At 41.1% G+C, this 15,166-nt stretch overlaps 1 protein-coding gene across 1 annotated transcript in view; it reads right to left on the bottom strand.

The window, feature by feature from the left end:
• The window catches only part of LOC106561902 (protein kinase C-binding protein NELL1), a 502,584-nt gene that overhangs the window by 242,509 nt on the left and 244,909 nt on the right, over positions 1-15,166 (bottom strand). Inside the window, exons 9-10 of the mRNA XM_014126233.1 lie at positions 7,476-7,578; positions 1,966-2,039 (exon numbers count right to left, since the gene is read on the bottom strand). Coding sequence (XP_013981708.1) covers positions 1,966-2,039; positions 7,476-7,578 — 177 coding nt within the window. The remainder of the gene's footprint in view (positions 1-1,965; positions 2,040-7,475; positions 7,579-15,166) is intronic.

Below are 15,166 nucleotides of genomic sequence, written 5' to 3'. Positions count from 1 at the left end.
TACTCTAAATTTATGCTTTCGTCGTAAAACCTTTTTGAAATCGTAAAACGTGGTTAGATTAAGGAGATGTTTATCTTTCAAAGGGTGTAAAATAGTTGTATGTTTGAAAAATTTGAATTTTGACATTTATTTGGATTCAAATTTGCCGCTCTTGAAATGCACCTGCTGTTGATGGAGTGCACCACGGGTGGCACGCTAGCGTCCCACCTAGCCCATAGAGGTTAACTTATTAATAACACCGAATCAACTTACACCCTTTGCATTAGACAAAGGTCCCTAGTGGACTGACAAAATATGACGGCTTGTTACAACTTAGATGGAGGGGGGTTGAAAAAGTTACATTTATCGTCGAGACATTTCAGAACTATTCTCACAGTAGCATTAATCATATAGTTTGCTCACGAACTTCCACCCGTTTGGAATAAGAAATCATGAATGTATTTACATGTGATTTCCTTTGTTCGGATGGATCCAGCACTCTTTAGGAAGATTGTGGCCTTTCAGCGGCAAGCTGTATGGCTCTGATTGTCTGAAAGGGGTCTCACCTTTCCAGTCTTCTACTGTTGTTCACTCTGGAAGATAGCCAGCCATGTCGCCACTTCCCATTGGTGATGAGAGTAAAATAGTACGGTGATTTGACAAGGGTAGAAGGATGTTTTGAAGAGTTCAAGATATTTTACTCAGGACAGCTAATCAGCTGTACCAGTTGACTGAGAAGGGAGTTTGTCGCCTCTTCCTCCTCGTGTTGATTACTCAGTGTTCAGGATTCAGACCACTATGGACATGAGCTGCAGCTCGCCGTCTCTCTGGTCTAACAGAAAATTAGCTTATTTCTTCACCTTGTGTTGAGGTGTCTAGCTATCACCTGTAGCTACCACCTCATGTTTCCTGGTCAAATTGTAATTTCATTACCAAGGCTTTTTATGCACTCAGGCTGAAGGGGACGGCGCCGTCCATCTGACAGTCACTCCGACCTCACTCGGGGCATGGCTACTTACTTATGCACAGTTTTCAAGAGATAGATTCTCTTATACCTCCTAAAATCACATTCATACCTTAACTGAAATACATTCATAATTTTTCATATTATATGCACAATGTATTCGATGGGAACTTGACAGATAAAGGGTATATACTTTCCGAGGAACAGTATTTTGTCCATATAGTTAATGACATCACAAAATGAAAAGCAATATTACATTAGTTTTCCATAGCTACCCACTGACCATTCCCCACATTGTTATGTTAGAAATATTGTTCCATTATCCACATAACTGTGTAGAGTTTCAGCGGGGAAAGTCTGTGAAACAAAGACATTCCTTTTGTTGATATTAAAGGGGGAGAAAGATCACCCCCATCTCCTGTGATTTACAACAGGGTGTGAACTGTCAAACCAGCTCCCTCCTCCCCTTGTTTGTGGGTGAGAGGAGGTCTGGTTATTGTCAATCATTGCCAAGCTAATCTGACCCATTGTGATCCTCACAGTACAGGCATGACAACATATTGTGTCTTGTCTCTGAGCACTAATAAAGCCAGTTGGATAATTAAATAACACAGAGATCAATCTACAGAACCGAGTTGTACAACTTGCTTGTCACAATACCAGTATCACAATAATATGATACTCGATTTTCCATGGCAAGAAGGAAAACACGAAGCACACTCAGCTCTTTGAAAACCTGCTTTATGTAAAATATAGTGTGCTATAGTTTCGAATATACACAAATGTGACTCTGGGTGACACGTAATGCTGTTTGTTTCTTTGTTTCCAACATTAGGACCGTTTTCCTCAAGAAATGAAGTCTGCTTCATGTTTTGTTTCCTTGCCATGACTATCATGATACTTCACCATACTTCACAGTACTTCTGAGTATCACAATACTTCACAATAGTTCTGAGTATCACGATAATGGTATCGTTACAACCCAAATGCTGTTAGTAAGGGAGGGATGGATCCGTTGTTACCTTGCATTCTGTGCACATTTTCGTTAGCAGACGCTGGCCCTCTGACAGAGTTTGGGCCATGTAGGTGCATTTTGCTGTGGGGACAAAGGAAAATGACATTATCGTTGGTGATATGTGAGTATATATACAGTAAAGTAATTCTGATATTAGGGTTGCCACTTTTCTAAAATTCCCAGATTTTCTATAAATTTATTCAGAGTGTGCAATGTAGCCACACCTGAAGAGTGCATTATGCAAATGAATAAAGTCTGTACACAAAATACTGAGAAGTGCATAGGAAAGGTGTGTGTAGGAAAGTCATACTTTCTGAAGTCGGGATCTGGCCCTAAGAGCTTTGCACACCTGGATTGTACAATATTTGTCCATTTTAAAATTCTTCAAGCTCTGTCATCTTAATTGTTGATCATTGCTAGACAGCCATTTTCAAGTCATGCCATAGATTTTCAAAACAATTTAATTCAAAACTGTAGCCCACTCGGGAACATTCAATGTCATCTTGGTAAGCAACTCCAGTGAAGATTTGGCCTTTTCCTGCTGAAAGGTGAATTCGTCTCCCAGTGTCTGTTGGAAAACAGACTGAACCAGGTTTGCCTCTAGGATTTTGCTTGTGCTTATAGCTGTATTACGTTAATTTTGATAAAAAACATCCCTAGTTCTTGCCGATGACAAGCATATCCATAACATGATGAAGCCACAACCATGATTGAAAAGGTGAAGAGCGGTACTCAGTGATGTGTTGGATTTGCCCCAAACATAAAGCTTTGTATTCAGGACAAAGAGTACATTTCTTTGCCACATTTTTTGCAGTATTACTTACAGTGCCTTGCAAAAGTATTCATCCCTTTGGCGTCTTTCCTATTTTGTTGCATTACAACCTGTAATTTAAATGGATTTTTATTAGGATTTCATGTAATGAACATAAACGAAATTGTCCTAATTGGTGAAGTGAAATGAAAAAAATGAAAAGGAAAAGTGGTGCGTGCATATGTATTCACCCCCTTTGCTATGAAGCCCCTAAATAAGATATGGTGTAACCAATTACCTTCAGAAGTCACATCATTAGTTAAATAAAGTCCACCTGTGTGCAATCTGTGTCACATGATCTGTCACATGATCTCAGTATAGATACACCTGTTCTGAAAGGCCCCAGAGTCTGCAACACCACTAAGCAAGGGGCACCACCAAGCAAGCGGCACCATGAAGACCAAGGAGCTGTCCAAACAGGTCAGGGACAAAGTTGTGGAGAGGTACTGATCAGGGTTGGGTTATAAGAAAATATCAGAAACTTTGAACATCCCATGGAGCACCATTAAAGCCATTATTCAAAAATGGAAAGAATATGGTGCCACAACAAACCTGCCAAGAGAGGGCCGCCCACCAAAACTCACGGACCAGGCAAGGAGGGCATTAATCAGAGAGGCAACAAAGAGACCAAAGATAACCCTGAAGGAGCTGCAAAACTCAACAGCGGAGATTGGAGTATCTGTCCATAGGACCACTATAAGCCGTACACTCCACAGAGCTGGGCTCTACGGAAGAGTGGCCAGAAAAAAAGCCATTGCTTAAAGAAAAAAATAAGCAAACACGTTTGGTGTACGCCAAAAGGCATGTGGGAGACTCCCCAAACATATGGAAGAAGGTACTCTGGTCAGATGAGACTAAAATTGAGCTTTTTTGCAATCAAGGAAAACACTATGTTGGCGCAAACCCAACACCTCACCCCGAGACTACCATCCCCACAGTGAAGCATGGTGGTGGCAGCATCATGCGGTGGGGATGTTTTTCATTGGCAGGAACTGAGAAACTGGTCAGAATTGAAGGATTGATGGATGGCGCTAAATACAGGGAGATTCTTGAGGGAAACCTGTTTCAGTCTTCCAGAGATGTGAGACTGGGATGGAGGTTCACCTTCCAGCAGGACAATGGCCCTAAGCATACTGCTAAAGCAACACTCGGGTGGTTTAAGGGGAAACATTAAAATGTCTTGGAATGGCCTAGTCAAAGGCCAGACCTCAATCCAATTGAGAATATGTGGTATGACTTAAAGATTGCTGTACACCAGCGGGTCCCATCCAACTTGAAGGAGCTGGAGCAGTTTTGCCTTGAAGAATGGGCAACAATCCCAGTGGCTAGATGTGCCAAGCTTATGGAAACATACTCCAAGAGACTTGCAGCTGTAATTGCTGCAAAAGGTGGCTCTACAAATGATTGACTTTGGGAGTGAATAGTTATGCAAGCTCAAGTTCTGTTTTTTTGTCTTATTTCTTGTTTGTTTCACAAGAAAAAATATTTTGCATCTTCAAAGTGGTTGGCATGTTGTGTAAATCAAATGATACAAATCCCCCAGAAATCCATTTTAATTCCAGGTTGTAAGGCAACAAAATAGTAAAAATGCCAAGGGGGGTGAATACTTCCCACAAGCCACTGTAAAGCTGCAATATGTAACTTTTTGGGCGATCCAACAATTCTCATTGAAAGCAAGTGTAAGAAGAGTCTGTTTTATTTGCGCTATTTCTATGTTTCCATTTTAAAGTTGAGTTTTTGTCTTTTACTTTCGATTTTGTACACCAGCTTCAAACAGCTGAAAATACAATGTTTGTGGTTATTGAAAATATATTTCACAACGGTTTGGATGGTACAATGATTCTCTACACTATACTTCCTTGTTTAGTCAAAAAAATTAAATTAGGCAAACTATTAGAATTTTAGAAACCAGGAAATGGCAGAGGGATTTCTGCATAGTGCATCTTTAAGTGCCTGGTTGAAAATAGGATGTATGTTATAGAATATTTTTATTCTGTACAAGCTTCCTTCTTTTCACTCTGTCATTTAGGTTAGTGTTGTGGAGTAACTTTAATGTTGTTGATCCATCCTCAGTGTCACGCCCTGACCATAGAGAGCCCTTGTTTCTCTATGGTGTAGTAGGTCAGGGCGTGACTAGGGGGTAGTCTAGTTTATATTTCTATGTTGTGTTCTAGTTTATATTTTCTATGTTGGTGTTTTGTATGACTCCCAATTAGAGGCAGCTGGTAATCGTTGTCTCTAACTGGGGATCATATTTAAGTAGCTATTTTTCCCACCTGTGGTTGTGGGATATTGTTTTGTGATTGTGCCTGTGCACCACGTAGTCACGTTTAGTTGTTCATTTATTTGATTTATTTGTTTTTGCTTGAAGTTTCACTTTGGAATAAAGATGTGGATCTCTACACACGCTGCGCCTTGGTCCCGTTCTTATGACAACCGTGACACTCAGTTCTCTCATATCACAGCCATTAAACTCTGTAACTGTTTTAAAATCACCATTGGCCTCATGGAATCTCTGAGCAGTTTCCTTTCTCTCGAGCAACTGAGTTAGGAAGGACACCTGAATCTGTGTAGTGACTGGGTGTATTGATACAATATCCAAAGTGTAATTAATAATTTTACCATGCTCAAAGGGATATTCAGTGTTCTGCCTATTTTTACACATCTACCAATCTGTGCCCTTCTTTTTGAGGCATTGAAAAATCTCCCTGGTCTTTGTGGTTGAATGTGCTTGAAACGCAATACTCGATTGAGGGTCCTTACAGGGGGTCCTGCATGTGTGGGGTACAGAGATGGGGTAGCCATTAAAAAAAATCGTGTTAACCACTATTATTGAACACGAAATGAGTCCATGCAACTTATTATGAGACCGGACAACTGGTCCCTATGGCCAGGCTGTGCTCACTGTGTCTGTACATAGTTAGCGTTTTCCTCAGTTTTCTATCCATTACAGTGGTTAGATAGTCTGCCACCGTGTACTGTCTGTTTAGAGCCAAATAGCATTGAAGTTTACTTTAATGGTTTACTGGTTTCTCCAATATGTGATGCATTTTAATTTTGCTTTGTGATCATTTGGTTGGGTCAGATTTTCTGAGTGCTGTCCTGAGGCTTTGTTTGGTTGGACCAGCTTCTGAGGGGACTCTTCTCTATGGTCACCTCTTGCAGTCAAGGGCTTTGTATGTAGGGGGTCACTTGTTTTTAAATGATTATAGCATTTTTTGGCTCTTTTTTGGATATTGAGCAGAAGAGGGAATTGGCCTAATTCTGCTCTGCATGCATTGTTTGGAGTTTTTCTCTGTACTCTGAGGATGCTCTTACACAATTCCATATGCAGAGTTTCAATTGGGTGTTTGTCCCATTTGTTCAATTCTTGTTTTGTAAGCAGACCCCACACTTCGCTGCCATATAGTGCAATTGGTTGTATTATTGATTTGAATATTTTTAGCCAGATCCTAATTGGTATGTCTAATTTAATATAGATTTTAATGGCATAGAAAGCCCTCCTTGCTTTATCTTTCAGTTCATTCATGGCCAGGTGGAAGTTCAAAGTGGAGCTGATTTTTAGTCCCAAATATGTGTAGGTGTGTGTGTGTTCTATGAGTAGAGTCTAGTAAAAATGGGTATTGATTGAGGGACCTTACAGATAATTGTATGTGTGAGGTACAGAGATGGGGTAGCCATTAATCAAATCATGTTAACTACTATTATTGAACACCAAATGAGTCCATCCAACTTATTATGTGATTTGTTAAGCACATTTTTACTCCTGAACTTACTTGCCATAACAAAGATGTTGAATACTTATTGACTCAAGACATTAAAGCTTTAAAAGTTTTATTTAAAACAATTCCACTTTGACTTTAATGGGGTACTGTGTGTAGATCAGTGACACAAAATCTAAATCTAATCAATTTAAAATTCAGGCTGTAACACAACAAAATGTGAAATAAGTCAAGGGGTATAAATGCTTTCTGAAGGCCTTGTACATATAACTAAAGGTACAAAGGAAGTACCGTACAGGGTACCACCCCAGTTACAGTTTTGACTTAAATCGGCTTGAAATTCTATGGCAAAACTTGAAAATGGCTGGTTGAATGATCAACAACCTACTTGACAGATCTTGAAGATTTTTTAAAGATTAATGTACAAATATTATACAATCCAGGTGTGCAAAGCTCTTAGACTTACCCAGAAAGACTCACATCTGTAATCGCTGCCAAAGGGGATTGTAACATGTATTGACTCAGGGGTGTGAATATTTATGTAAATGAGATATTTCTGTATTTAATTTTCATTTTTTTCTCAAAAAGTTATAAAAACATGTTTCACTTTGTCATTATGGGATATTGTGTGTAGATGGTTGAGAAAAACTAGTTTAATCAATTTTGACTTCAGGCTGTAACACAACAAAATGTGAAATAAGTCAAGGGGTATGGATGCTTTCTGAAGGCACTGTACCTCGCCTAAAGGTACAAAGGAAGTACCGTACAGGGTACTACCCCTGTGACAGGCGTTTATACCCCTTTAGGAACAAATCTAAAAGTTTTTTTCTAAGAGTATGCCACACTCTAAAACAATAACAACTCCACTGGATACACTGTCCCTATTCTCAAACCATACACAGCCTAGCCCTTGACCCATGTGAGTGCCGTGCTCCAGCACATTGTCTCCTCACTCAGTGGTCGAGGCATGATGACAGTACTCACGTCGGCATTTCTTGCAGCAGGTGCCCACCACATGCACGGGGAGAGAGTCCTCTGAGCAGTTGGCAGGGGGACAGAATATCCTGCGACACTCCACCACTCCATTCTGAAGAGACAAAAGATTACCCTAAAACAAACAGATAGCATTACAGAGCTCTAACATCCCAGTGTGTGTCTGTGGCACTACCAACAAGATGAGTGTAAAACAGACAGAAAAAACATACTGCATTCAAAAATCATGTCCTTATTTATCAGTCCTCATCTGTTACTTGTGCAAATCACATAATCAAACTCTATCATAAAAACCGGACTCTGTAATAGGCTCATAGCAGGAAGTCATGGTGGTTTCTCTCTCTCTCTCTCTCTCTCTCTCTCTCTCTCTCTCTCTCTCTCTCTCTCAATGATGGTCAAAGACAGGAATATACTAGACTGTTTGTAATTAAGCAATAATAATTATAATAATACTCATATTAACAGCAATTATAACAAATAATAAGGAAAAGGCAAACATGAATAATCACACCATATTTCTCACTGGCTGTCCCTCTGTTTGTGGTGGGAGGCCACAAATTTGGCTGCTAAAACACAGCATTCAGTTTTTTCACCAAGTATGTATTTAAGTTTGTGTTCATCATTTTAAGTTATCTAATTCTTCGTATTGTTGTATAATTTGGGGAAATAATGAATTTATGTCAATATCTGTCACAGATTCAAAGAAAATTCAGCTCTGTCTCTATCTCATCTTGGGGGCTGTCACGTTTGCTCCCTCTCCGGCCTCTAGGTCACCAGGCTGCTCGTTAAGGTGCACACCTGTCACCATCGTTACGCTCAATAACGCAATATGACACTCACCTGGACTCTATCACCTCCTTGATTACCTGCCCTATATATGTCACTCCTCTTGGTTCCTTCCCCGGGCGTCATTGTTTCTGTTTCTTGTTTGTGTTACTTGTTTTGGATTATGTTGCGTTTTTTTCATTAAAACACTCACTCCCTGAACTTGCTTCCCGACTCTCAGCGCATGTCGTTAAAGGGGCAGAATGAGCACAGCCTATCCTCTCTGGGCAGCCAGGTTTGCCTGGGACAACTGGTCTCTATGGCCAGGCTGTGCTCACTGAGTCTGTACATAGTTAGTGTTTTCCTCAGTTTTCAATCCGTTACAGTGGTCAGATAGTACACGGTGACTGACTGTCTGTTTAGAGCCAAATAGAATTGAAGTTTACTTAGATTTCTTGTGGTTTCTCCAATAGGTGATACATTTTGCTTTGTGATCATTTGGTTGGGTCAGATTTTCTGAGTGCTGTCCTGAGGCTTTGGTTGGACCAGCTGCTGAGCGGACTCTTCTCTATGGTCACCCCTTAGCAGTTGAGGGCTTAGTATGTAGGGGGTCACTTGTTTTTAAATGATTATAGCATTTGTTAGCTCTTTTTGGGATATTGAGCAGAAGAGGGAATTGGCCTAATTCTGCTCTGCATGTGGTGTTTTTCTCTGTACTCTGAGGATGCTCTTACAAAATTCCATATGCAGAGTTTCAATTGGGTGTTTGTCCAATTTGTCAAATTCTTGTTTTGTAAGTGGACAAAGGTTCACTGCCATATAGTGCAATTGGTTCCATTGATTTAAATATTTTGAGCCAAATCCTAATTTGTATATCTAATTTAATATATATTTTAATGGCATAGGATGCCCTCCTTGCTTTGTCTTTCAGTTCATTTCACAGCCAGATTGAAGTTCCATGTGGAGCTGATGTCAAATATGTCCCAAATATGTGTAGGTGTGTGTTCTATATTAATAGAGCCCAGTAAAAATGCATATCGGTTTCCCTGACATCTGGATCTGTTACGATTGTGTGGAGAGACGGAGCAAGGCGCAGCGTGCTCTGAGTTCCACATCTTTATTTAATGAAACTCACAAAACAAAAAGGAAATAAACAACTAATCGTAATGAAAGAGGTGCTACATGCACTAACTCAAAATAAGATCCCAGAAAACACAGTGGGGAAATGGATGCCTAAATATGATCCCCAATCAGAGACAACGATAAACAGCTGCCTCTGATTGGGAACCATACCAGGCCAACATAGAAAAAACAACCTAGATAACCCACCCTAGTCACACCCTGACCTAACCAACATAAAGATTAAAAGGCTCTCTATGGTCAGGGTGTGACAGGATCATTTATGGAATATCATCATTTTTGTATTTTTAAGATTGACTGTCATGGTCCTGATCTGACAGAACGGTTGCAGATGATCTAATTGTTGTTGTAACCCTTTTTTTTGTGGGGGACCGCAGCACCAGGTCATCTGCATACAGGATGCATTTTATTTCTGTGTTGTTAAGAGTGAGACAGGGGGCTGTTGATTGTTGTAGTGTTTTTATTCATCAATGTTTTGTTTTGGTTCACTTGTTAAGGTGTGTAGGGTATAAATTATCGGTAATTCGAAAATTTAGTAGGAATCCAATTTGACTTTTGTTTAGGACATTGTTTTCACTGAGAAAGTGCAGTAATGTGATTTTCATGATGGCACAGAATATTTTCCCTAGGATGCTCCTCTCTCGCTCTTTCTCCTCTCTCTTGCTCTCTCGCTCTCTCCCCATATCTCTCTCTCACTCTCATCCTGTCTCTGCATCCATCTGTCTATCTCAATCTCGCTCCACACCCTCTCTCTCTCCATCTCTCCTTCTCTCAAATGGCACTCACAAAACTCCATCCTGGGCTGACATGGGGTCTGAGATTGGCCTGATTCTACACATTTTCTGAGTTTAACATGCTCCTGAGGAGGCAGGAACTCTTATTACTGGAAGTCTTATTTGGTTGGGAATGCTTGATTGATAGAGAGAGAGAGTGAGAGAGAGAGAGAGCATGAACTACAAGAACAAATACAAACGATTCAACCCAAAAAGGCCTGTGGTGTTCATAAATAGAAGCAGAAATCAAAAAGAGGAATGAAATTTATAATCTCCCCGGGGAATCAAACCCACAACCCTTCAACATTAAAGAGTACAGGGAATATCCTAAATTAAATATCCTAAATTAAATAAATGATACAATATACAGACCACAAATTCCAATTGGCTATACTTAAACTCTAACATTATCCTCAACTCTTCCCCAATATTTGGAACCAAGGTCTGATCTCCCCCCAATCCACAAAAGTGGAGACAAATTTATATCAATGAACTGGCGAGGACACAAGAACAGTCTGCAGCACCCGGCCTCACCTTACTAGAGTCTAAAGTTAAATGTTTACTGTTTGCACATGGTCTGGTGCTTCTGTCCCCAACCAATGAGGGCCTGCAGCATTAATTAAATCTTCTGCCAGACTTGGGCCCAGACAGTTAATCTCAGTAAGACAAAAATAATGGTGTCCCAAAAAAGATCCAGATGCCAGGACCATGAAAGAAAATTCCACCTAAACACTGTTGCCCTAGAGCACACAACAATTATACATACCTCAGCCTAAACATCAGCACCACAGATAACTTCCAAAAAGCTGTGAACGATCTGAGAGACAAGGCAAGAAGGGCCTTCTACGCCATCAAAAGGAAGATCAAATTTGAGCCTTCTACGCCAATGAAAAAGAACATAACAGTTGACATCCCAATTAGGATCTTGCTAAAAATATTAAAATACCAAGAATTCACTAAATGGGACAAACACTGAAAAGAAGTGATTCTCAAACCTAAAAAGCTAAAGCCCTCTGCCAGCTACTACGGGGACTCTGCTCACAAACTGGCCCCAAAGAGCCCCAGGACAGCAACACAATTAGACCCAACCAAATCATGAGAAAACAAAAATAGAATTACTTGGTACATTGGACAGCATCAACAAAAAAACTGAGCAAACTGGAATATTATTTAGCCCTAAACAGTGTACACAGTCCTTTTGTTTCATCTCTATTTCACTTGCTTTGGCAATGTAAACATATGTTTGCCATTCAAATTAAGCAGAGAGAGAGAGTGAGAGAGAGTTTAGTTAGAGTTTTAAATAATCTTTATTTGGTCTGGGAACCCACAACACAATAAAAATTCATACAAAACCAGTTACACATCAATTAAAAACAACACCAAATCCTCCTCCACAGTAACTAAACAACACAACAGACTCTGAATACCCCATATACTCATAAACAGATCAATATTGTTAACCAGTTTGTAATAACCCTCAGTCTCGCTCCCAACATTCCCTCCAGCATTCCCACCACATCCACAGACCCCTGTCCCCGAATAACGTTCTTTCGGGTCTTCCATATTGCTAATTTAGCTGCCCCTAACACAAAATTAAGCAAAATAACTACACCTCTTCAACTAAACCTGTACTTTAACCCAAATATAAAAAGTTGGGAAGAGAAAACCTCTCCCAAAGCTGAGAACCAAGAAAGTGATCAGGTCAATCATCCCGACCAACCTGGGACACTGTAAAAACAGATGTGCCAGAGTTTCAGACTCTGCACAGAATGGACACCCTTCCCCAACTGTCGGATCCAGGTGTACCAGATGCATATTGGTGAATATGGCTCCATGTATTATCCTCCATTGGAGGTCAGCTGTCCTCTTTTCAATAGACAGTTTGTATAAAGACCGCCAACAGCCTTTTGGGGATGCACCTGGATCCAACACACCCACCCACCTTGTCGATTTTACCCCTTCCAGGGAAGAGGCATGGGACACTTTTACACACATTTTGTACATGGCCTTCTTTCCCACCTCCTTGAACTCCCCCAGCTCTGGGGTATCGAATGAAAGCAGCATCCCCACGTCCTCCTGGAATGACCCCGCCGCAGCACTAACAATCAGTGCAGGGAACACATAATCCAGACACTCCTTCCAACAATCAGAATTGGAAGTGCCAGTCACATTCTGCAGATCAAGTACTGGCAAGGAATCACAGACCTCAGTGACGACCTTTCTCAGTAGGCGAGATGATCGGATCCCCGCTCTTTCTCCCAGCTCCTCCAACGATCTGCTCCTGCTACGCATCAGATGACCCAGCTTAGTACACCCCACACCTAACAGGCATAAACGTAGGTTGGCTGAACCCAGAGCATGGGACTGGATGGCAGTGTTGTAAAAAAGAGGCTCTTCAAAAAGCCACATCCCTGGCGGTGTGCCGGCCTTACGGGACTTGACAAGAACTCTCCAAGCCTGCATAACAAACTTATAACAGATAAAATGGAGTCAGGCCAGACAAATCACCCCCTCCAGCTTTAAGAGAAAAAGGTGCTTGTCTAAGCCCAAACAGCCCGCTTTCCTCATCAATGTGTAGGCTGTGTCGACCGAGCTAGAACCGTCACTGTGCAACAGTCTCTGGGCTGCTTGAAGCCGGAAAGCCATGATCCTGGAAGAAATGTCCACCAGGCCTTGCCCACCCTCATGCAGTGGCAGGTACAGGGCTGCAGCTTTAACCTCTATGGGACCGGCGGGACGAATTCGTCCCACCTACGTAACAGCCACTGCCAGCCTGTGGCGCGATTTTCAAAATCTTCAAAATCCTATTACTTCAATTTCTCAAACATATGACTATTTTACAGCCATTTAAAGATAAGACTCTCGTTAATCTAACCACACTGTCCGATTTCAAAAAGGCTTTACAACGAAAGCAAAACATTAGATTATGTCAGCAGAGTACCAAGCCAGAAATAATCAGACACCCATTTTTCAAGCCAGCATATAATGTCACCAAAACCCAGAAGACAGCTAAATGCAGCACTCACCTTTGATGATCTTCATCAGATGACAACCCTAGGACATTATGTTATACAATACATGCATGTTTTGTTCAATCAAGTTCATATTTATATCAAAAACCAGCTTTTTACATTAGCATGTGACGTTCAGAACTAGCATACCCCCGCAAACTTACGGGGAATTCGCTAACATTTTACTAAATTACTCACGATAAACGTTCACAAAAAGCATAACAATTATTTTAAGAATTATAGATACAGACCTCCTCTATGCACTCGATATGTCCGATTTTAAAATAGCTTTTGGTGAAAGCACATTTTGCAATATTCTAAGTACATAGCCCAGGCATCACGGGCTCGCTATTTAGACACCCGGCAAGTTTAGCACTCACCATAATCATATTTACTATTATAAAAATGTCATTACCTTTTGTTGTCTTCGTCAGAATGCACACCCAGGACGTCTACTTCAATAACAAATGTTGGTTTGGTCCAAAATAATCCATCGTTATATCCGAATAGCGGCGTTTTGTTCGAATGCGTTCCAGACACTATCCGAAATAGTAAAGAAGTGTCGCTTGTTGCGCAATTCCTGACAATAAAATTCAAAGTATTCCATTGCCGTACGTCGAAGCATGTCAACCGCTGTTTAAAATCAATTTTTACGTCATTTTTCTCGTAGAAAAAGCGATAATATTCCGACAGGGAATCTCCTTTTCGGCAAACAGAGAAAAAATCCCAAAGGCGGGGCGGTCGGGGTCACGCGCATAAGCTAGTGTCTCTTGATGGGCCACTTGAGAAAGGCGATAATGTGTTTCAGCCTGGGGCTGGAATGACGACAATCTCTTTTTCCCGGGCTCTGAGAGCCTATGGACGACGTGGGAAGTGTCACGTTAGAGCAGAGATCCTTAGTAAATGATAGAGATGGCAAAGAAGTTCCAGAAATGGTCAGACAGGCCACTTCCTGTAAAGGAATCTCTCAGGTTTTGACCTGCCATTTGAGTTCTGTTATACTCACAGACACCATTCAAACAGTTTTAGAAAATTTAGGGTGTTTTCTATCCATATGTAATAAGTATATGCATATTCTAGTTACTGAGTAGGAGTGGTAACCAGATTAAATCGGGTATGTTTTTTATCCAGCCGTGTCAATGCTGCCCCCTAGCCCTAACAGGTTAATCCAGTGTTGTCCAGACCAGAAGAAATTGAAAAGGGTCCTCTGAAGCTCTTGTATCAGACCCCCCGGTGGCTGTAAAATCATTAGTCTATGCCACAGGGTAGAGGCAGCAAGATTATTAGCTACCAGTACCCTTCACCTATAAGACACCTGGGGTAGCACCCATTTCCACCTTGACAGTCTGGCACACACTTTCTCCACTACACCCTCCCAGTTCTTTTTCTGAAATACATCAGAGCCATGAAAAAACCCTAAAGTCTTCATCCCATCTCTGCCCCACTGAAGCCCCCCTGGTAACCGTGGAGCGGATCCCATCTGAAGCTGACCTGCCCACAGCGATTCACTCTTTTCCCAATTGACTCTAGCTGAGGAGGCCCCCTCATACACCTTTAAAGTGTTTTAGAGAACCTTAACATCCTCAGCCCCTGTAATAAAAACTGTCACGTCATCTGCATACGCAGACAGTGCTATCATGGGACCCTTCATTACTCCTGGCACAGAGAAACCAGTAAGCCTTGTTCTTAAAAAACAAAGCATTGGTTCAATTGCCAGACAATATAACTGCCCTGAAATTGGGCATCCCTGCCTGATGCCCCTTTGGACAGGGATGGGGCAACTCAAACCACCCCCCACCTTCACCATACACGAGGCCCCAGCATACAGTAATCTCATCCAAGACAAAAAAACATTCCCAAACCCAAAGGCTTACATTGTCTTGAACAAGTACTGGTGGTCCACACAGTCAAAGGCCAAAGAAAGTAAACCCACATTCACATCAAACAGTTTACAAATGTCTAAAACATCTCTTATTAGAAATAAGTCATCAAC

Source organism: Salmo salar, chromosome ssa11 (genome assembly GCF_905237065.1).
Source record: "Salmo salar chromosome ssa11, Ssal_v3.1, whole genome shotgun sequence".
Lineage (NCBI taxonomy): Eukaryota > Metazoa > Chordata > Actinopteri > Salmoniformes > Salmonidae > Salmo > Salmo salar.
Note: the sequence above shows the minus strand (reverse complement) of the source record. Positions and strands in the feature narration are given on the sequence as shown.